The sequence below is a fragment of the Mya arenaria genome, chromosome 17 (genome assembly GCF_026914265.1).
Source record: "Mya arenaria isolate MELC-2E11 chromosome 17, ASM2691426v1".
Lineage (NCBI taxonomy): Eukaryota > Metazoa > Mollusca > Bivalvia > Myida > Myidae > Mya > Mya arenaria.
Window position 1 is genome coordinate 10560308 of NC_069138.1, and position 24440 is coordinate 10584747.

At 35.6% G+C, this 24440-nt stretch overlaps 2 protein-coding genes across 2 annotated transcripts in view; one reads left to right on the forward strand and one right to left on the reverse strand.

Annotated features, from left to right (window-relative positions):
• Positions 1-8134: 8134 nt before the first annotated feature.
• On the forward strand, positions 8135-9674 carry LOC128223184 (octapeptide-repeat protein T2-like). The gene is made up of 2 exons (XM_052932477.1): positions 8135-8143; positions 9369-9674. Exons 1-2 carry the CDS (start codon positions 8135-8137, stop codon positions 9672-9674), a joined length of 315 nt encoding a protein of 104 aa, XP_052788437.1.
• A 6460-nt stretch (positions 9675-16134) lies between these two features.
• The window catches only part of LOC128224144 (coiled-coil domain-containing protein 180-like), a 58307-nt gene continuing 50001 nt past the window's right edge, over positions 16135-24440 (reverse strand). The window contains exons 32-39 of the mRNA XM_052933852.1: positions 23224-23374; positions 22260-22404; positions 21340-21500; positions 20345-20482; positions 19580-19691; positions 18849-18965; positions 17990-18117; positions 16135-17637 (exon numbers count right to left, since the gene is read on the reverse strand). Coding sequence (XP_052789812.1) covers positions 17509-17637; positions 17990-18117; positions 18849-18965; positions 19580-19691; positions 20345-20482; positions 21340-21500; positions 22260-22404; positions 23224-23374 — 1081 coding nt within the window. The 3' untranslated portion in view covers positions 16135-17508. The remainder of the gene's footprint in view (positions 17638-17989; positions 18118-18848; positions 18966-19579; positions 19692-20344; positions 20483-21339; positions 21501-22259; positions 22405-23223; positions 23375-24440) is intronic.

Below are 24440 nucleotides of genomic sequence, written 5' to 3' on the forward strand. Positions count from 1 at the left end.
ATTTCTACTGAAAGGGACTTGAAAGTGTCCAATTTTGCATGTCTTTCAATATTTATATGAAAAGCTACAGAAACAAGCTCAGTAGCCAATAGTTTAAACATAAACCCCATTTAATGGCACAGGGTAAACGCCAAAGACATAGAACACAAAACAAAATATCACAAACAAGAAACATGGAACAACAACACAAAACTCCACAAACGACACAGTGCATTTATATACTGTATAAAACATAAAAACCTAGGCGTGTTTATCAAGGATTACAATTACTTGTTTTTCAGAACTCTTGTTTTGCATATTTATTGTTCTCTGTCTTCACATAAACCCCGTTCAAATGGTTCCAAAAGAATACTACCAAGTTATCAGGCATTCATAAATGAGTACATGATGAAATATTCAATCTTAAAAGTTGTCATCGACGTCGGTGATCACGTTGTTAGCTTTGATAAAGTTATGAACAGTCTGGCTATCATTTACATATATTAGGTGAAGTGGTCCATTATCAAAATATTGACTGTCTATGTCTTGCACTATATATAATAGAACTTATATATAGCCTTTATCATAAACGTGTAGAAACCATGCTATAGATATGGCAATATCAAGATATACCCAAGATGATTAAGGTTAAGTGTAACTTATTTAATATTCTACTTAAATCTTTCACAGTAGATATCTCAGTACTCTTCCAATTACAGAATGTGACTGATAACAGTCAAGTATTGTGAGATAATAGAAATAGCACCTGTTAAAGTCCATTGATTATATATTTGAAGTGTTTAAAGGGTTAGTAATCAAATGATAAAATTGCGAGAAGAAAAATACTCACATAAATTGACATTTAATCTTACTTACTGATGTGTCACATCGCTTACGACACATGTATCTTTCGTAGAACTTGTTGCGTATTTTTTCCAACTCGAGATTTACAAGGGTTGTCTACCAATTCAATTCAATTCAATTCAATTCAATATTCTTTATTTCCACCAATAATTGATGATTATTAAACATGAATACAAATATGCAAAACATATGAGGAATAATCAAACATAAATACATGGATTAGCAATTACACATCATTCAAATTATTCACAGTGTACAGAGATATTAAAAAGAAAGAGATATTAAACTATTGATTTATATGTACAGAACACACAATGTGCGATATGTTTTATGTACACACAAGCTTCAAATGCCCTTTAGTAGTCGAATGTATTTATATATTAATATCAGTAGTATGTAGGAATATACTTCATTTCGTCAACACGCCGTGCAGTGATTTATAGCCAAACAAGTTCTGTTAGATATTGTTTATGCATTTCCTCACAAAAGGGAGGGATATTTTCATGAAGTCCGAGTGTAAACTTCTGTCCATGATACGTTCACAAGGAGCACCAAGTAAGGTGAGGTAAAACGTCTCTGTGTCCATTAACAATAGCGTTTCTGTGATGTATAATCCCAGTTCGGCTACTTCACAAAGGAACTTCCACCTGAATCGCTCGGTTGTACTGCAATCAAACACGAGGTGCACTTCTTCACCATGCACGCAAATTTGTGAACAGTTAGTGCACTGGTAAGCTACTTGATATAATCTTGTCCATAGTTTTTCCACATAAAGTTCAATGTTCTTGTCCTTATTTTTGTCGAACACTTTGTAAATGACAGCGGGTGCTATTGTGGGGTGCAGCATTCGAAAGTAACGAAAGTCATCATCCGTAATTGTTCTCCTATACCACAGTTCTGTTTCTCTCGTGTTTACCAGACGTTTCACAAGACATTTCCACTGGTGCTTAGACGGTAGGTTATTTGGGTTAATAAGAACATCGTTAATGAAAGTCTGCAACCAAAACGTGCATAGTAGTTTGCAAATGTCTGGAATAAACCCTAACGTAACACTATTTTTTGTCCAAGGTAAACTGGATGTAGCGTTTTATGTAGGATTCATGCTAGTACAATTAACGTCTAAGGACAGTAGTTTATGTAGGAATATCAATTTTCTAATAATAACATTTGAGAACAGGTTGAACACACCAAGCATAGATTCACACATATCAGATCTTGTCCTTATATGAAATCCTTGCATCTTTTTAACAATGAAATGTTGAAGCTTATTGATAGTAAAAATATCATGGTTACTAATATTATTCCACAGTTCACTGCCATATAAGGCTATAGGCATGATTATTTTCTTGTACAAATTTATAGACACGATTGGATTTAAACCATAAGGATGTAAGCCTTGTGCAGACATAGCAAAGAAGGCGTTTTTAGCTTTTTGGCAGCGTTCCTCAATACGTACTTTACATCTTAAATTCGAATCCTGTCTAATTCCCAAATGGTTTGCGTTATTGGACTGCTCAAGAAATTTATTCCCGTATAAAATACCAACTGGCGGTACATTTCGCTTCTTGCTGAATATCAAAACGGTCGATTTCTTAACGTTAATGTCAATTTTCCATTCCGTGCAATAGTGATACACTACGTCAAGCATGCGTTGCAAATTTAAGGGAGATAATGCGACGAGTGAAATATCATCAGCGAATGAGGGATTACCTCCCTTTGTTGAAAACACTGAACACCCTAGATTACTATTTTCCAGTTTATGTAATAGTTCATCTATATACACGAGGTAATATAAAGTTGACAATACGCCTCCTTGTCTCACTGATTTAAGGACTGGTATTTCTTCGGAAAGCTCCCCGTACAGTCTCACTACACATTTTAATCCCATATAAGCAGATACCAAAACACGCAGCAATTTTCCTGTAATTCCTTGTCGTCCTAGCTTGAGAAAAAGCCCTTTGTGCCACACCGCATCAAATGCAGATTTCTGATCGAGCATGCTAACATACACATTACTGTTACGTTCGATCTGATGGTACACAATTTCTTGGAAGGTAAAAGCGGCAGTGGCACAGCTTAGGTTTTTCTGAAAGCCCTGTTGTTGGTTTGAAGGGAAAAGTGGTTGTTTTACTGTTAAGTAGTCATTAAGTCTATTGAGTAGCACTCTTTCGAAAATTTTACTAAAACATGGCATCAGGGATACGGGTCTATAGCTGCTTGTGTCGGATTTGAGTTTCCCCTTGCCTTTATAAAGCGGGATCAATAAGCTATTTTTCCATTTAGCTGGGTATTCTTCTTTCTTAAGAATAACATTAAATAGCGTGGTAAGCGCAGATATTACGCCCTCGTCGCCATATATAACATTTTCATTCAAAATATTGTCTATTCCCGGGCTTTTTCCTTTCTGTAAAGGCTTGATCGCTCGCTGTACGTCTTTCGCGGTGAAATCCACTGACAGGCACTCCGTATTTTGATCACATTTGCTTAGATAAGTTTTTAGCTCATCCAATTTCATATTGTCACTTTTCGATAGTCCATCATTTGCCTCGAACACTTTTACAAAATAGTTTTTAAAGCCATCAATAACCATTTCATCAGTATATGTGATATTATTAACTTTCAGTTCATTACAGATGTCTGGGACTTTTCCATGTTTTCTACGTAGCAGTTTCCAGAATAATTTGTAGTCTAACTCTGCCGCTGAATTTAGATCATCAATCACCTTATTTTCAAATTCTCTCTGTTTGTTTCTCTGTGTTCGTCGGAATTCTCGTTTTGCGGATTTGTAGTTATTGAAGGATGTATGGTTATTTCCTCTTGGGCGTCCCTTAGCAATCCACTGTCTGCGCATATATCTGGCTTTTGTATGGGCGTCTTTAACATCACGGTCCCAGTAGGTTTAGCCCATTTATTGAATTTACTATGCGGTAAATGACATTCTGCATTTTTCAGTGTATTTGTTATTAAGTCATTTAGGAGGGCTGGGTCTCCATCGTTTATTGATATGTTACTAAGGCCCTGGTGTATTGCTTTCGTATTCATATGAATATGGTCCGCTGTACATTTGTGCCACGCAACACCGTTCTGTCGGGGTGGAGGTGTCCTACATTGGGGCGGTGCTGATACGACGAAATGTAGAGTCATATGATCCGAGGTTATTGCATTGTCTGTAGACCCTAATCTAAAATTTGCCACCCTACCGATGAAAGCACGTTCAGCTAGTATATGGTCAATTATTTTTCCTGTTGGTATGAATGTCCCTTCATTTAAACCAAGACTGTGTTGCACGGATATTAGGTTGTTCGTATTAATAAAGTCTGTCAACAATGATGATTTCACAGATGTATTTTGGTCTCTGTTTTTCACGTATTGGCCGTTAAAATCCCCTGCAGCAATAACGCTCCCCATTTGAGAATAGACAGAGATCAAAGATTGTAAATCACTTAACATAGATTTGTAATACTCTACATCATTATTTGCAGGCATATAAATACAGAATATATATTGCGTCTTTTTATCTATACATTTTATCTCAATACCAGAAATACGATGATTTTCAAAAGTATCAATGACAGAAATACAAGAAACAAGTGATTTCTTATACAAAATTGCCGTGCCGGCTTTACCACAGCGTAGGGGACCATACTGGTCGACACTGGAATCAACATTAACAATACAATCGTATCTAGGGTGAATACTTTTACAAAAGCCGCTTGATCTTGGTAACAGTTTATGCTCACTAATAAGCGCGATATCGACACATTCGCTATCTAACAATTGTGACAGTGGGTATGCCGAGGACACGATTCCACGGCATTTCCAACAAAGAATGTTTAAACTTAACATAGTAATTATAGTAAGGATTACGCGCATTATTAAACCTTTATCCATTATTTTATTGCTGAGAAAACAACCAAACGGCAACATTCAACTAACACAGACTAGTCACACGCTACTGTGTGCCTCCTACTATCACATTCGTCTTGCGTCGGGTCCCAAGCGTTCTCATCATCTCTGTCGTCCTTTCTGGTGTCCCAGTAGCTTGTTCCGTATGCATCATCCGCGTAGCGGTTGTCATGGTAGCCATCGTCCGGCCATTGACCGGTCCTATAATGCCGTACGTGCCCGTAATTCCGTTGCCTATCAAGTGAATAGTTCGCGTCCCAGTTTCTTGCGCTATGATCAGTGTATGAATCAGCAAAGCCGTCCCATTTTCGCCCGGCCGGTCTGAAGTCGTCGAAATTACCGCTCATATTGTTATATCTCCTAAATGTTTCCTTTTTGTGATATCGTGGTCTTTTTAATCTCGTATCCCTGATCTCGTCCTCATGCTCTTCCTTTGAGACCCATTTCCTATAAGTAATGCCATCCGGCCAAAAATGATCGTCATCAACAATGGGTTCCAACTCGTCGGGGATGTTGATTTTTGCAGATGACCCTCGTTTTCCGCGAAACAGACGTATGTATGATACATAAACGTCATTGTCTTTAAAGTAGCTATATATATCGGATTCCGTTACGTCCCTGTCAATGTTTCCGATATAGTAAGCAACATTGTTTCTTTTCCTTGCCGATACGAAACGGTCATCTTTGGAATGGGGAGTACCGTCGTCTAGCTTATTTGCTGAAACACGTGTTTGTTGCGTTATATCTTGTATATTTGCCGCAGGTTCGTTATGTGTTTTATCGCGCGTAGACGTTTGTGGTGTGCTCTTAGCTGCTATAATCTTTGAGCTTTCTACATCTATGTTTTGGAGGCTTGTTTCTGGGGTTTTAGTTTGCACCTCTTTGTGGGTTGCTTGATACACAGGCAGTTCCTTTTGTGGTAACGGCGTTGTTCTTTGTTCTTTGTTATTAGCTGGATCAGGTAACATTACACTAACTTTCGCCTTTTCTGGTGTTTGCTTTACTATCTCCGCATAGTTTCGCCTTATTGTGGTCTCATTGTTCGTATTCCTTTGTACCTGTTCTTTTTCAAGCAGTCTCTGATTAACACAGGGAAACACAGATGAGAAAGCAACATGATAGTTGTGTTTATTATATTAACCATGTAAATTGATGTATTATCGGGCTCCTACTTGCTCGCTTTGACATGCTATGCGTGTTTTGAGCAAATACTATTTTTGCTGATTTTTAAATCATGGTGTCTAGCCCCTTTTAGTACTGAAACTAAAAGTTGAAACTGAATTTGATTTAATCGAGTCGTGGGTATTTTAAGGGACTCGTTCACGTTTTCAGTGTGTGTATACCACGTGATAAACTGCGTCGTAGATGCTAAGTCGGAAGACAATATTTGTTCTTCGAATGAAGACTTTTAGCATTTTTTAACAAATATAACTTCACTATTTTTTCACCATTTTAAATGAAATATAGCGCACTCTACGCCGTTTTCGGAGTCCTGCATTCGGTATTTTACCATAGTTTGATTGATAATTTATTTCCATAAAACACTTCGACAAACATTTTCACAAAAGGGTCTAAAAGGAGCACTGTCAAAACATATTTAAAAAACAACAACTTATTATTATTATTATTAATAATATTTTAATTGTTTGTTTAAAAAAGATAAACCATAGTAACCCTCTCTGTATATGTACATGAACACTTAAAAACATGTAGGGAAAACAAGTAATGTCAACGCACTCTCTGGTCTTGAAGAAGTTTCAATAATTAAATAGTGTGGCAATAGTTGGGTACCGACAACAAAGTGGTCAGTTCATATATATATTAGAAATATAAATTCATATAGTGGGCGAAAAGTCCTGTTCTCACAACACTTTCTTGTCAATGAACTGATCGCGAGTCTTGCACATCCTCGAAAAAAATACCATTCTTACACGTAAATGTTTTTTAAGATACAACGCAATATCTAAATTACAACTGTAGTTAAGACAAGAGAAATGAAACCATATCCAATATTCAGAGCTGTGGGGCCACTCTAGATGTCATTCATCGCAGGTTTCGCGGCATTTTGGGTACAAAATTACTCCTTTGGCGAATATCCCATCAACCGATGGGGGTAAAACTCCCCCTTTGGATTCAAAATTCTGTTTAAGTCACACTTGGGGATGTGACGGGGTCATGCCATAATGCAGCCATTATAGGGCGCGGGCAGACCTTTATAAACTCAACAGCAACAACAACAACAACAACAACAACAACAACTGTCAAAACATTAGTTTAGAAACAGGTTTGTCGAAGTGTTTGATGAAATTAATCACCTTATCCAACACCGGTAATAAAATGAAGGCGGGGCTCTTTAAGCGGCATAGACTGTCCTTTGTTTCATTTAAAATAGTGTAGTTCAAGATTAGTTATCTTTGTTTTAAGCAAACTGTTGCCTTCCAACGTAGCATATATATGGCGTAATTTATCACGTGGTATACACACACTGACATAAGAAAAAGTTGTCGAATGAAATGTAAACAAAATGCTTGTTTCAAATAGGTCTCAATTATTAAAGAAAGTCAGAAAAGCCGTATTTTGCCCAAAATCGGTAGAAACGTTGTTATGATTGAGTTATTTTAGGCTTGTTTATAAAAAATAGTTATGTAAAATAGCTGAATAAAACATGAAATCATTGAGCGAGTCGCTTAAAAATTCAAGGGCAGTAATGTCAGGTGCGTTCAGGTTCCCTGGTTTATTGTTGCTGGTATAAATCATCTTCAATTCGATGAATATAAGCATTGTTTTCAATAATAGTATGGTAAAATGATTATATTTGAAACGACCTTGTGCACCGAATGAAGAGCAATTGCTTGTCTACGATGATGCTTGTTTTAGATGAAAATCTTGTTTGTATTAAAATATCTCGTGAAAACAATACACGTTCTTATTAAGCTTACCGACTCACTCAATGCACTTTATTCTTCAAAACTACGATTAGACCACGCTTACTCTAATCCAACCAATCGGCATTCGCTATTTCAATGCTCTATTTCTCATATATCAGAAGTATATATACAACTCCTAAAACACGATTTCCTCGAGGCAAAATGGATCACATTTGATGAACAGTTAAGCATGAAACTGTATTCATAGGCCAAGAAAAATTATCTGTAATTTATCAGGCACCTATTTTTAAAACGTCTTTCATGGTTTAATTATAATCATTGAATATACTTTAAAAGCATTTTTTGGTTGTAGGTATCTGTTTCGTCTCAATGAAATCTTAATAATATAAACAGCGGGTATATATGATACAGAACAATGAAAAACGAACCAGGGCCAGTTGCAAATTGGTTATATTGATCGTGGTGAATTCCGTCTAAAATGTAATATGAGAAGTATAATGGCACAAGTATAGTTAACTAAACCCATAATTACTCAAGCCGTTTACGACAAAATGTTTACCTTCACCAGGTAGGGGTCGGGGCATTGGTGTATGTGTACTGCGGGGTATCTTCCGATGTATAAATATCAAGTAAACTTTATCCCCAAAAGTGGATTTTTGTAAAGCCATACCAAAACACTTTTTTGTTAGCTTTATTTAAACATCTGAAAATCTTTGAAAGCGTTATTGAGATAAAAACGTCAAAACATGAACCTTTTTGATGTAAGAGACAAAATTACAGATACTTTTCATGTCGAACTCAATATCATTTACATAAATGCAGAAAGTAATATTCAATTTAGTTTTTCAGTGATTCCAGTGATGGCAAATAGGTTAAAATTGTTGCCTTGCAATGTGTACGGTAAACATTAATTCTCTAACTATAGAAAATTGAGTGATTGAGCCAAACCAAAATACGCATTGTCTGCGGTATGCAAAGTTGAATGGTATTTGGAGTTCATGGGTCTTAAGATTGAAGAACAAGAACCAAACCCCCTCGCGTTAGTTCACGTGGTCTAAGTCGGATAGATACCTCGCACGCTCGGGTATATATGTCATAGATGCGTCCACTCGTTGTCTATCCAATACTTTTTTACCCTTCTCTTAGTGTAAGTCTCATCCGATACCTTGTTTTGGTCAACGAAGGGTATTATTATTGTTTTCCGAACGCACGTCATCAGTTTTGGAGATATATCGGCATATTTAAGAAAATGCGTACGGGTTCATTCTGTACATTTTTAGAACCCATGTTGATCCCAAATAACACACAAAAAACAACAACAATGAAAATGCGTCGATTGTTTATCCTAATCCATGTATGTGTACTATTACACATAAAAGAAAGGTCATTTTGATAAGTACCTCAAAACTCCCTGCTAAAAGAAGAATTGCCATTACATTTTGGCGGTTATATAGTAAGGGAGACACGGTTAATCTTTAATTGAAATACTAGTGTTTACTGAAGTTGTGACGAGCTACATTTAAGACGTTCAATTGTTGACTGTGAACATTCTTCATCTGACATACTTGATTCTGTCCATGTTCGAAGTGTCTTTTTACACCACATCGTCCGGAATTCATTGGTTATGCGTGTATGTGCACCTTTACAATATGTATGAAATAAAATGATTTTACTATTAAATCTATATGATTATAGATGAATTGTAATATATAATTATTTATATGGGGAAAGGGATTAGAAGGAGAGGGTGTAGAAAGAAAATGGAGAGAAAAGGGGGAGAAAGAGGAGGGGGAAAAGATTAGAGAGAAAGCGGAGGGAAGAAAGGTAGGGGATAAAGAGGTGGTGAAAGAGAGGGGAGGGAAAGAGGATGAGAGAAAGATGGGGATAAAGAGGGGAAGAAATAGGAGGGGGGAGGAGAGAAAGATGGGGATAAAGACGGGAAGAAAGAGAGGAGAGAAAGAGCGGGGAGAGGAGAGAAAGATGGGGATAAAGATGGGAAGAAAGAGAGGAGAGAGAGGAGAGAAAGATGGGGGATAAAGAGAGGAAAAAAAGAGGGGAGAAAGAGGACGGGAGAAAAGAAGAGAGAAAGATGGGGGATAAAGAGGGGAAGAAAGAGGGAGGGGGAAGATGGGGAGGGAGAAAGAAGAGGAGTGAGATAGGGGAGGGAGATTTGAGTTGGAAGGGAACTGAGAGAGAGGAAATTGTGGTAAAGAAATAGATGGAGGTATGGGAGAGATACAGGCGAACGTGTGAAATGACAGTGGAAGAAGAGCGAGAAAGGAGATAAAATGCGGAAGTCAAGAGGTTGAAAGCACATAAGAAAGTGTGTTTTGGATTTAAGAGAAAAAAGAAGAGGTGTGCAAAGGGAAGAAAAGTGTGGGTAAGGGAGTCAAAGATAAGAAAGTAATCAATATTTGATAGATCTCGCAACAAATTCATCCAAGATTTGAAACCCTGGGATGTTGTCATAAAACAAAACTTGAAGGTTTAAATGGCAGATTTATATTACATTTCCGTGGAAATGTTATTTGTATAAATTCATGCAGTGGTACAAAAGAAAACTACATGTTATGATATTATATTTTAAAAGCTCTATTCTGGAATGACAATTCTTCAAAAATGAGTTAAATGCCTTATTTTAGCGATTTATTATTATTGTTTAGCCTTCCGTTTATTGCATTTAGTCTATTTATAGTATTATCAAATATTCTATAAATAAGAGTACTGTAGTAATAACAATGATATATACACACTTATACAATAACGCCTGCAGCTATCAAAATGAAAGGTGCGAAAACTATGGCCATGAATGAAGTAATGACTGTAATTTGTATATCGGCAGAGAATGATAGATTAACTCTTGAAATATGAAGAGTTCTTAAACAGTGCCGTATACAGTGCGATATGGACGCACCACGCCGCCGCATTCAGTATGCAGCAGATATATCACTGCATTTATGTCGCGTAACGGTGCTCCGCATAAAGCACCAATTGAAATACTTAAACACCTTTTGAAGATGTTCGTTCATTTATTTTTGACCGTTTGAGGCAAAAAATTGATACAAACATGAAGGAAATACACGAAAATATAGTGGCCGAGAAACTAAACAATACATTTGCTTAGCCTAAGTCCCGAGTCCCTTATGATTCGAAATTGCAAGCATAAATTGTGAATTTATTTCTTTTCAAATCTAACAGGGGTAAAGATGCACTGTTACTCCCAAAAAATATTTACCACGATTTATAATATTCCAAAAATGATAAATAAATGTCGAAAACAATGGTTCTTATGAAGGATACCGAGTTTAATTTGAAAGAAATAAGCATAAATCACGGTATTTCTACCTTATGAGACTACAGTAGACCACAGTAAATCGTTTAGCATTCACCAATAATTTAATATATTTGCGCTTTCTGCTATTAAATACACGGTTAAAATCGTGTTATCAGTAAAAAAATATATCAATAAATGCATTATTCATAGTAATTAGTTAAAGTTTTATCAGTCAAAATTGATGATCGTTATACATGTGTTTATATTGATCTTGAATAAGAGTGTCACTAAACTAGTTGTGTAAAACTCCGGCCATTCCTGTATACAATCCTACCATGCAAAAGGTTATCAAGCTCGGTGAGCCTGAATCGGAAGCTTTTCGTGATGATCTAGCCGTGCAAGACTTCGGTGGCAACCCTGGAGAGGCACGGCTTCCTCGTAATCGCAGGTGAATCATGGCTTCCTCGTTATCGTAGGTGAATCACGGCTTCAACGCTATCAGAGGTGAATCACGTCTTCAGCGTTATCTTGGGTGAATCACGGCTTCCTCGTCAAAGTAGGTGAATCACGGCTTCCTAGTTATATTAGGTAAATCACGGCTACCTCGTTATTAGAGTTGAGTTACTGCATCCTCGTTATCTGATGTGAATCACGGCTTTTGCGCTATCGTAGGTGAGTCATGACTTTCATGTTATCGTAGGTAAATCACGTCTCCCGCGTTAGCATAGATGAATCGCGGCTTCCTCGTTAACATATGTGAATCACGGCTTCAGCGTTATCGTAGGTGAATCACGTCTTCCACGTTATCTTTGGTGAATCGCGGCTTAGGCGCTGTCATAGGTGAATCACGGCTTTTCTCTAAAGAAGGGCCCTTCTTCCACTTGTTTCAATGCACACACATGGATAAGGAAAACAATCGACGTCTTTTCATCGTTATTAAAGTAAGCCATAAATTTACCAAATTTGTGATGAACCTGGTTCTTAAAATAACCAGAATGAACCTGTAAGCATGTTCTTAAATGTGCTGATCTATCTCTAAAACTGGCGATCTGCACTCGGAAAACAATAATAATACCCTTGATTAACCAGGATGGATAAACACGAAAGAGAACGGTATACATTCGTAGTTATGAAGAGTAATGTACATTGTGTGAGTCGGTAAGCCTAGTAAGAACATGTACGGCCATGCTTTTCATCTAAAACAAGCGTCAACGTAAACTAGCAATTGCTCTTCATTCGGTGCACAAGGTAGTTTCTACAAACTATCGTTTTAAAGAAAAGAAAACAAAGAATATACTCACCGAATCGAAGACGTTTTTTAGCCCAAACAATGAACCAGGAAACATGGACGTACCTGACATTACTGCCCTTGAATTATATACAAGTAAAATGTTCAAGTAAACATAAGCACGATAGCGTATCACGTGATCGCTATAAAGTTCATTGACTGTAATTCGACTATTTCAACCAATAAAGTTGGGGTTTGCGGATGGTTAAGGTAGGATCTTTAGAATAGGCCCAGATCAAGTACCCGCATTGTACATTACACTATTTTCTCGCATGATTTTCGATGAAGAACCCACGTGACTTATTGGTAAAGTGCACGGCAAAAATGTAAACAAAAGGGATCGATTCAGGTCGGTAAGGTTTTTAAAGACAACTGTCTTTATACTGGGAGAAATTTTGTCATATAAAGACCATAAACCCCGCAATATAAAGTATTTTCCGCAGTGGTATAGAACTTTCTCTAAAATCCTGATTTTTTTTGAAAAGCTTGACCAACTGATTTCTCGGATTTGAAAATTGCGATAAAGTACACGGCTCCTGACAACTATATTACTAAAATTGAGGTTAACCGTAAGTTACTCATACGATACTCATATTTTCAGTAAGTTTTATGCATTTGTAGGTTTCAGAGGCTATGGTTTTATTTCTAATACTAGTAGTTATTTTAAAGGGAAAATCCTCTGATAAATTGATTAAGTGCATGGACATTTTAGGGATTTCGGTATTTATCAGGATTTCGGGATTTCGGTAATTCCACCGACCGACATTTTAGATTTGATTGAGTATGGAAGTTTTCCAACCTTCAGTTATTATTTCACATACTAGTACTAAAATTTTGTTTTTTAATGAAGATATTACTAGTCTGTAAATCTGGCGTTAGTTTGACAGTTATTGTGAGGAAACAATTTTTTAAGACTTTTGACCCTGACCTTGACCTACATGTACTGACATGTAAGCTATAGGGTCATCTATTGGTCAAGACCAACATACCACTGAAGTTGCATGGTCATAGGTCAAACATTCCATGTTATTGTGAGGAAACATTTTTTTAAGACTTTTGACCCATACCTTGACCTACTGACCTGTAAGCCATAGGGCATCTACTGGTCAAGGTCAACACACCACTGAGGTTGCATGGTCATAGGTCAAACATTCTGATTTATTGGGAGAAAACAGTGTTCATAAGGATTTTGAATCTTACATTGACCTACTGAACTACATGTTTAAGCAAAAGGGTCATCTACTGGTCAAGGTAAACACACCACTGAAGTTGCATGGTCATAGGTCAAACATTCCATGTTATTGTGAGGAAACATTTTTTTAAGACTTTTGACCCATACCTTGACCTACTGACCTGTTAGCTAAAGGGTCATCTACTGGTCAAGGTCAATACAATACTGAAGTTGCATGGTCATAGGTCAAACATTCCATGTTATTGTGAGGAAACATTTTTAAGACTTTTGACCCATACCTTGACCTACTGACCTGTAAGCCATAGGGCATCTACTGGTCAAGGTCAACACACCACTGAAGTTGCATGGTCATAGGTCAAATATTCTGATATATTGGGAGAAAACAGTGTTCATAAGGATTTTGAATCTTACATTGACCTACTGAACTACATGTATAAGCAATAGGGTCATTTACTGGTCAAGGTCAACACACCACTGAAGTTGCATGATCATAGGTCAAACATTCTGATTTATTGGGAGAAAACAGTGTTCAGAAGGATTTTGAATCTTACATTGACCTACTGAACTACATGTATAAGCAAAAGGGTCATCTACTTGTCAAGGTCAACACACCACCGAAGTTGCATGGCCATAGGTCAAACATTCCATGTTATTGTGAGGAAACATTTTTTAAGACTTTTGACCCATACCTTGACCTACTGACCTGTAAGCTAAAGGGGCATCTACTGGCCAAGGTCAACACACCACTGAAGTTGCATGGTCAAAGGTCAAACATTCTGATTTATTGGGAGAAAACAGTGTTCATAAGGATTTTGAATCTTACATTGACCTACTGAACTACATGTATAAGCAAAAGGGTCATCTACTGGTCAAGGTCAACACACCACTGAAGTTGCATGGTCATAGGTCAAACATTCTGATATATTGGGAGAAAACAGTGTTCATAAGGATTTTGAATCTTACATTGACCTACTGAACTACATGTATAAGCAAAAGGGTCATCTACTTGTCAAGGTCAACACACCACTGAAGTTGCATGGTCATAGGTCAAACATTCCATGTTATTGTGAGGAAACATTTTTTTAAGACTTTTGACCCATACCTTGACCTACTGACCTGTTAGCTAAAGGGGCATCTACTGATCAAGGTCAACACACCACTGAAGTTGCATGGTCATAGGTTAAACATTCTGATTTATTGGGAGAAAACAGTGTTCATAAGGATTTTGAATCTTTTATTGATCTATTGAACTACATGTATAAGCAAAAGGGTCATCTACTGGTCAAGGTAAACACACCACTGAAGTTGCATGGTCATAGGTCAAACATTCCATGTTATTGTGAGGAAACATTTTTTAAGACTTTTGACCCATACCTTGACCTACTGACCTGTAAGCTAAAGGGGCATCTACTGGTCAAGGTCAACACACCACTGAAGTTGCATGGTCATAGGTCAAACATTCTGATTTATTGGGAGAAAACAGTGTTCATAAGGCTTTTGAATCTTACATTGACCTACTGAACTACATGTATAAGCAAAAGGGTCATCTACTTGTCAAGGTCAACACACCACCGAAGTTGCATGGTTCTTTGGCAAACATTTTCATGTTATTGTGAGGAAACAGTGTTCATAAGATTTTTTACCCTGTCTTCGACCAACTGACCTAAAAGCAATAGCGTCATCTACTGGTCAAGGCCAACATACCACTGAAGTTGCATGGTCCTAGGGCAAACATTCTCATGTAATTGTGCGGAAACAGTGTTAATAAGACTGTTGACCATGACCTCCACTGACTGAGCTATAAGCAAAAGGGTCATGTCCTGTTCAAGACCAACATACAACTGAAGTTGCATGGTCGTAGGTCAAACAATCTCATGTTATTGTGTGGAAACAGTGTTCATAAGACTGTTGACCATGACCTTCACCAACTGTCCTAAAAGCATCTACTGGTCCAGGGGGACCTTGCACAAAGTTTCATCAGCCTAGGTCAAACCGCTCAATATCCACTGTAGATTTATCTAAATACTAAGAGTATAATCTAAGTGATTTGGTTGAACTGTAAAATTAATGGGCCAATGGACTGGATGAAATCACTGAGGCATGTACTTGGATGAGAATTATATTGAATACAGCCCCTAGAGTAACTTTGCAGACAAGACCTGGGCTGGTATTCAATATTGCCCTTAATTGGATCTAATAACTATGTAGCTAATCGGATAACTTGTTATTAATAACTGACCAATGGAGTGAATGAAGTCAATGATGTATGACCATAAGATTACCTTAAAGATGCACTCATACTCACAAATAATAAAACCACAATTAATAATATTGTTTAAATATTCCAAAAAGGATAAATAAATGTTGAAAACAATGGTTCTTATGACGGATACCAAGATTAACTTGAAAGAAATGAGCATAAAACACGGTATTTCTACCTTGTGAGACTATAGTTGATAACAGTAAATCTTTTAGCATTCACCAATCATTTAATATTTTTGCGCTTTCTGCTATTAAATTCACAGTTACAATCTTGTTATCAGTAATTAATATTTTCCATAAATGCATTAATCATTAAGTAGTTAAAGTTTTATTGGTCAAAATTGATGTTTGTTATACATGGTATTGATTTTGAATTAGTTGAATATTTAATACCACCCCTGCTTAATCGACTATCCATCTGACATTCAAACTTTACAAACCTTTAAGTCCATTATAAAAGCAAAAAAAAGACATATTTTTTTCTTCAAAACATTTATTAGAAGCACATATTACACATTATATCACAGTCTATAAATAGTTTAATTTATTTGAAAGCATACATGTGTATAAGATAGTAAAAATAGAAATACAATTAAGGCAACAAACGATTCTTCTAAAACGTTTAAAGGGACACAGTCACATGTTATAAGGTCGTCCATCAAGTTGTTGAAATTTATTTTATTGAGTTGTGGGCCTTTAAAGGCACTTGCTCAAGTTTAACAAGGTCAGACAAAATAATTACTAAATGAAATCTGAACAAAATGCTTGTACAAATGATAAACATCATTAAAATTTCAAATTAGGGCTCCATTGTTGATCACTTCTTTTAAATGCAACAGAAAATGCTATATTTTGTCATTAGAAGTGTTATTTAAAATTTATCAATTTCAGGTCTGGATTTACAAAATCATGTTCACATGAGTTCCTGCAAGGTGCTTTTCGGTCTTTGTTCATAAAAGTTAACTTAACTCTTGGAAAATTCGAGCCAAGCATGAATGATTACATTTAGTAGAAACAAAATTGGTCCTTAACATCCAGTTCAAGGAAATCGACCCAACGGGGTTTTGACTATAAGTCAATTTCAAAACCTCCTTTCTTAACGTTTTATTATATTGATAACAATCTAAAATGACTTTTTATGCTTGAGAACTACCTTTTATGATATTAAAGGTTTTTTAATGATGATTACACTTTTTGAACATTTATAAACGGAATGAGTGAACAGCCTTTGAAGTAAATAAATTTTAACACAGTGAGGCGTATTATAAACTATCGAAATAATTCACGTTTATATATATATATATATAGATCTAACAATTAGATTGTTTCTAATGCAGTTTCGTTTCTTAATTATTTGCAATACACATCTAAATATAAATCTTATTATATCAAAGATTCAGATTCATTCTTTTCTCAATTAAAAATGAACTAGAACAAAGGAGTCAAGCACACATTCACATTTTCTTTCACACATATCACAGAATTAAATAAAAATAAGTCCACAATAATCCTTCAGTTATAATAATGAATGCTATAATGTTTACATGTAGTTTCATAATTTTCAAAATTTCAATTTTTTAATACAGAGGTATTCCAAATGTTGATTTTTAATACAGTGTTTTATCCTTCTAAGCTGAGGTATTCCAAATGTCAATGTTTAGTACAGTGTTTTATCCTTCTAAGCTGAAGTATTCCAGATGTTGATTTTTAGTAGAGAGTTTTATCCTTCTAAGCCGTGGAATCCCAATGTTCATTTTTAGTACGGCATTTTTTTCCATTTAAGCTGAGGTATTCCAAATGTTAATTTTTAATACAGCATTTTTTCCTTGTAAGAAGAGATATTTCAACTTAATTTTTAATACAGCATTTTTACTTTCTCCACAGACGTATTCCAACTATCCATCCACCGTTGCTCGGCAACCAGAAGGCGCTGTTTTTCTTCATCTATTTCCTGAAGAGTATTCTCAAATACTCTCTTGTAGTCCTGAAAAAATAAATCTCCTTATGCAATATAAATCCAGTATATTATCATTGAAAGAGTTTCGGTCGGAAATTTATATTATCTTGCAAGTGACTAATACTTTCTTAATAATTGTTTGTGATGTTGTCAGTGAAACTGATTCCTGCTGCAGAAAAGTGACATTTTTTTTATTTATTTGTTAGTAATTGTGCCTCAGAAGCAGGTCACATCTGCTTTATACATTTTTGAAAAAATCTTTTAAATCTTTAAAATCTATTTTTAACATTGTTTTATAATCATATTAATTGCTTAAATTTCGTTTTTTTGTCAACAACAAGTTTTGTACATAAGATCACATGTATAAAACAGCACTTACCTGATAAGCCTCATCTCTGGTCTTCATTGTGGCGCTGTGACCCAGCGTGGTCTTAGCTGTCGTCACAGAGGCAGTGAGCTGAACTTTTCCTGGCTTGTCTCCACTCACCAAATCATTGCTTGGCAGACCTACAATAATGATTAGGGATATCAAACATTCATAGCTAATGTTTTTTTTGTAAAAAATGCTTCCAATGATAAAATTATGAAGTGCAGAAAGCATTAAGCATACATGTATTTTCACAGCTCTAATCATTATTACTTTGTCCACGGATGTAATTGACCTGGCCACTGAAGGGATGAAACCATTTTGGCAAGGACTTTGAAGATGGCTCTAGGTTTTTGCAAGCAACACATACAGCCATAAAGACATACACATAACCATCATTAATACAAAAATTGCTATTGCTAAAGTTTAATTTTAAACTTACAAAATGTTAAGTTTGAATATTTTTAACGTTTCATCAAGAGATTTTTATGATATGGTTATTAAGTAATTTATGAAACAAATTCCTAAAATTGCTAAAAAATCATAGTAAAATTTTGTTTACTTACCTCCCTTTAATATATCATATCAAAATAGTAGTGTCATAATGATGTCATTCAAAAATGTAATCCATGCAAGACTAAAATAATGCTTAACCAATTCAAATTAAACATATGAATAATCTCAACGTTAATATCTAATAATCTACTAATATCTTTGCATCCTAATGATGGATGGCTTATCTTAAGTGTTTACTAAGTAAAATATTATTATAAACAAGCCTGATGCTAATTTTTAATGTGCCAGGCTTTTTTTGACTGTGTTTATTTCCACCAAAAAAATGTTTATATAAACTACTGCAATCCCACCATACCTGTCCATGTATTTTTGCCACGTGGCAAGGCATCTTTATCCTCACTATCCTCCAGGGGCTCACCGGCATTTTTACGTCGGATTAACTCAGTGGTAGGGTACTTTGTAGGGTCCACGCCTAAATTCAACAAAAAATTATAGCTATCACAAGATGATTTCGACATATCTCTGATGTAATAAAAACAGCGACGTCAATTAACACAGAAATTATCGCCGTCAAGGATGTTTCCTGGTATTTTGGGATGTGGTATGACAAACACTGTTTGTGCATTACAATTTCTATTTTTTTACTGACTTAGGCTAAGCTGTTTTTGGCCTAAATTGATAAAAGAATGAACAATTTTTGGACCCATTTTTTAGCCATTTTCTGTTACTGAAATCGGTCCGGCAAAGTCAAAATCTTTCTAGACCAGAAAATTGTGAGTTTTAGAAGCCCTGCACAGGAGTGATGAATATCTGAAGAGGCTGCATTGACACAGGAATGGTATTTTAAGGATTTTTTTTCATGTGCCATGTCTTTGGTTATGAAAATATTCCAATGATTATATTAAGACATGTTTGAAAACAAGTAGATTTTTAAAAGACATATGGTATTGTTTTATTCTGATATAATTACCTTAAATCTTAAATGTTTTTTGAGTTATGACCAAAATAATTGGGCAATGGCACTGCTATTCATAACATCACCAATTTCAACTATAAAAAATCAGCTCAAAATGATGGAAAACTTACGTCCTTTCTCAACGTCATCGTTTACAAGCATATTGTCATATTGAAGAAGTTGGTTCTCAGACAAGCGCGCCAGGGACTCCAGAAATATCTTGGCCTGGTCTACAGCATTGTTCTGAAGAGAGAAACATAGGATATGTTAGAACTTACCGTGTAATGTTACAAGATAATCAAGTTGAATTTTTTGCACCCACAACCCAAAACACTGAGATTATACATAAGTGGATAATGTTCCATAAATACATGTGGCATATTTAGTAAATATAGTTGTGATTTATCCATACAGTAGTTATAGAATGTTTATGCTCTTTCTACTTGTTATCTTTCTGATATTGGAATTAATGTGTAACAGTCATCGAAATTAGACTTTTGGCAGAACACAGCTGCTAAGTACTGTTTGTAACTCTCAGTTTGTAACTCTCAGGTTTCTGTTAACAAAGTTCTGCCAATTTGCCCTCCTGGTAAGGGTAGCTGAGGTATATTTTCGCCACTGAGTACAGCCAGAGTCTGTTCGTCTACAGCTGCTAGGTACTGTGCTAGTTACTGGTTATGCCTCTATGTCTCCTCCCTACAAAGTTCTGTCAGTCTGCCCTCTTGGTGAGGATGGCCAAGGTTTGGCCCCAGAATATGCTCATACAAGTGGTGAAATATCCACAAACCCTACCTGTAGAGCCAGAGTCTGTTGGGCTACTGCTGCTAGGTAATGGTTATGCCTCTCAGTCAGAATGTGCTCATTCTATACCTACAAGTGTAGAAATATTAGCCTACCTGTAGTGCCATAGTCTGCTCATCAACTGCTGCTAGGTACTGGTTATGCCTCTCTGTCTCCTGCCTACAAAGTTCTGCCAATCTGCCCTCCTGGTGAGGGTGGCCGAGGTTTGGCCTCAGATTTTGCTCATGCTCTTTCTGAAAATAATAATTCAAGAATATATTTAAACAAAGAGTACCATTATTGTATGTCAATGCCAACTTAAGTAATTTATTCTCAGTTGCTCACAGGGGATATGTATGCAAATAATTTAATCTGAGATTGAAACAATTGCTACACTCATGTGTGTGGCCCATCTTTGCTTCAAACGGAGAGTATTCTTTGTCTTCTTTTGTTTTAGATATTTTAAGTCTGTTTTATATAAAAATCATGTGCATGTAACACATTCTTTTTTTAAAAAACTTGGAATTTGCTTACATGAATGTACCAAGTTTCATGTGGATATCTTACACAGTGCTTAAATGATGTTTCACTTAAAGTTTCTACAATACAGCAACATTTAAGAAATCATTTTATCCACACAAAAACAACAACAACAGAAAGCAGGTGAGCAAATAACGGTCAAAATATTTTAATTAGGTCAAAAAAAATAATTGTTTGATTAGGGTAACCTTCCCAAAATTTTTAGGTAGGGTAGGTAGGGATTTTTTTTTTTTTTTTTTTCAAAATCTGTCGTAAGTTCCGAGTGTTTCCTTGCACATGGCAGTCTTTCCTACATTACTGTCATTGCCTGACTTTGTTTTATCATATAAAAATAATTCTGATCGTCCAATTCACATTTATCCGCCCTTCGTAACTCTCTATTCGCTAACGAATATTTTTTTGCTCAGAAACGGAAAAAAATAGTTAGGGTCGGCGCATTTTTATAGGTAGGGTCGGGTTACCCGAAACAGACATATTTTTTTTAGGCCTTAGCAGGAAAGCATCTGCTTTTCTATAATAATACAAAGATAAACCGGTATAATTTATTTTTTTCAATTGTGAAGCCACTTACCTGTTTCTCTCTGAGAGAACTCAACTGCTGTTTAAACTTGTCCTCAAATTGTGTTCTAGTGGACTGTGACCTAGCTATGAAGTCTTTCAGAAGGTCAGACACCACTAAACTTGGAATGTGAGCTACAGACTTCTCCAGGGTGCTTAGCTGGGATCTCAACTCTGAAAAGTGATAGTATAATCTTACAACATTTAAGTTTTAGTGGACTGTAACCTAGCCATGAGGTCCTTCAGTAGGTCAGACAGCACTAAACTCGGTTGAAGACAACAAACATGAAGAACCCCAAAGATTGAAATGCTCATCTGTTCTTTTTAATTGGAAAAGGGGTGGAACTCAACAATTATTCAAGTAAGGGTTAGAGACCTTGCTATACATATGTGAAATTGGTCTCAGGCAATATGTGAACCACTTGTTTCATTTGAATACCTTGAACAGATTTTGAGTTATGCCCCTGTTAGTTTCCAGTTTCATACCCCCAAAAATAGAGTAGGTAGGTCATAATATATACATTTTTTATTCCATTTGTTTTAGGCAAATGGTTGGTTGAGATTTTTTATTACCAAAAACTAAAAATTACATTCGAAACTCTTTGGTTCACTATTGCTTGGCTCAATTTCCTCGTGGCTCAAACTTGGTGTAAAGGACCATTTTTTTTTTACTTTATGTAGCATTCCCACTTGGCTCGATATTTGCTAGGCTCAAAGTAATTAAGCCGATCCATTGGATTTTAACCAATGGGTTTTGACTTGTATGCTTGTACATGTGTATATTGCTAAAAACACCTATACACTTAAGTATGTATCAACGGTAGGGTTAAAAGCGTAAGACTGCATCATTAACTTTAAAAGAATCAAACAACATATTCCTTTTTACGCCTAAGTATTAAAAGTATTGAATCTATAACTCAGAACTAGACCTACCCTGCAGACACTGGTTGTGATATTCGTCAGCTTGTTGGTAATAGGACTGCAGTTTCTGAATGATCACATCGGCGCAAAGCTCAAAAGTCTCTTGAAGGGCCTGAGGCCTTGTTACTGGTCTAGCTCCCTTCTGTCGATAGTACATCTGGAAAGATGAAAGGTAGGGTATTTATCAGTTAATTTGGACATGTCATAGTTGATTGATGTATTGCAGTTTTGGAATTATTATTTAAGTTTCTAATTTCTCTAGATCCGACAGATGCACCAAAATTATTAAGCCATTTAGCGCTTTTCCCATAACAAATTGGACATCCATTCAGCATTTATACAACAAAAACAAATGAACGTTGAGCAAATACCTACAATTTTCTTTTGTTTTTAAGCTGAAATATAATTTTAAGATAACTTAAAAATATCGGTACTTAAACCTGTTTAATTGATAGAGATTGGCAATTGGCTGAATTTTCATTATTGATTAATCGGACAGACAGACCAACTCGGATTAATCGATAATAATCAGAAAATTTAAATGAATTCATTTTGTGTAAGTTAGGTACTGGTAAATATAATCACACTTATTGCATGGGTTAAGAATCAATTAAAATAAAGAAGTTAAATATTTATGTAGTTTATTTATGTAACTTTTTAACCTTTTCCAACAAACAACAAGATTGTCAAATTGTCAACAAAACAATAAAAAAACTGTATTCGATTAATTAATACCAGCAAAATGGCACCCTTATCATGGACTTTCAGGCCCACCACTAATAATTGGCCTTGCTGTAATTGTGCATATTGTGTACCAAGTTTCATTCAAATATGAGTTTTTGAGTAATGGCCAAGTTTTTGCATCCCAAGGCTTCAACTTTTTACTTCACAAAACAGATCAGATAAAAATGTGTTACTTTAAACATCATTTGACCTAATACAGATTATACAAATTCCTTTGATAATTTGTCCCTACCTCAGAAGATGCAAACAGGCCATCTAAAGCTTCTCTGAGGATTTTCCGTACAGTCCCCAGGAAATGTGAAGTGTTGTCTTCCTCCTCTGTTGCATTGCCAAAGATCACAGTTCTCTTCTCGTACTTGGCAGGCTTACTGGTACGACGCAACCTGGTGTCAGAAACGTTCAGTTATGACATGATCAAAATTCACCTAATAATACATAGTTATGACATTATAAAAATTCACCTAGTTATTAGACATTATTAAATTTCACCTAATATCAGTATTATATACAAGTAGGTATGACATGATCAAAATTCACCTTAATATAATGAACAGTTATGACATGATCAAAATTCATCTAATTATATATGGTTATGACATGATCAAAATTCACTTAATAATATATAGTTATGACATGATCAAAATTCATCTAATTATATATGGTTATGACATGTCTATGTAGAATCTTAAAATTTTGTTTACAGTATGTTGAATTTCATGTCATAAAATTCATCACACAATTTTATAAACTTTTTATTATCAAAGAGTTCAAAGGTTAGTTTGAGAAAGGACATTGATGTTTAACTTGTAAATCATGCATTCTAATTTATTCCCAAAACTGATTAACATTATTACAAACATCATTTACACCATCAAATGCTCTTCATAAAAAAATATGTAAAATGTATATGTGTGCACCCTTAATAATAAAGATTTAATATCATTTAAGGTATTGCAACATCTCATTTTCTGCAAAACCTGTACAGCCATTTAAAATAAGTCTGACAAGTTGAATCTGCAACATTCATTTTTGTGCATTGCTGCAAACTTTTCTTGTAACTAGTAAGTAAAAGTCTAAAACTTCGGTTAGGAAAATATTTTACAATTTCTCAATCATTCCTAACATTTTCTTATTAAGGGTACATACAGTTATATATCTTAATAAGTTAAACTAGAGCTGTCACAGGAGTGACGAATACCCCCAAATGCCGCCTGGACACAGGAATGGCAAACCATTCCTTTGAAAAGAGGCCATAACTCCAAGGTTACTGCACACTGCATCTTCTTTTATCATGCATGTATTGTTTGTCCGGAAACCGTTTTTCTATTTTCGTAACAGTGCACAAAAACCTTTACTCCACTGGCCCCATTTTCAATCACAAGCATTGTCTTCACAGAGGCTGCCTATACAGCAAGTTTCATCACAATATCTCATGCCCAATTAAAGTTA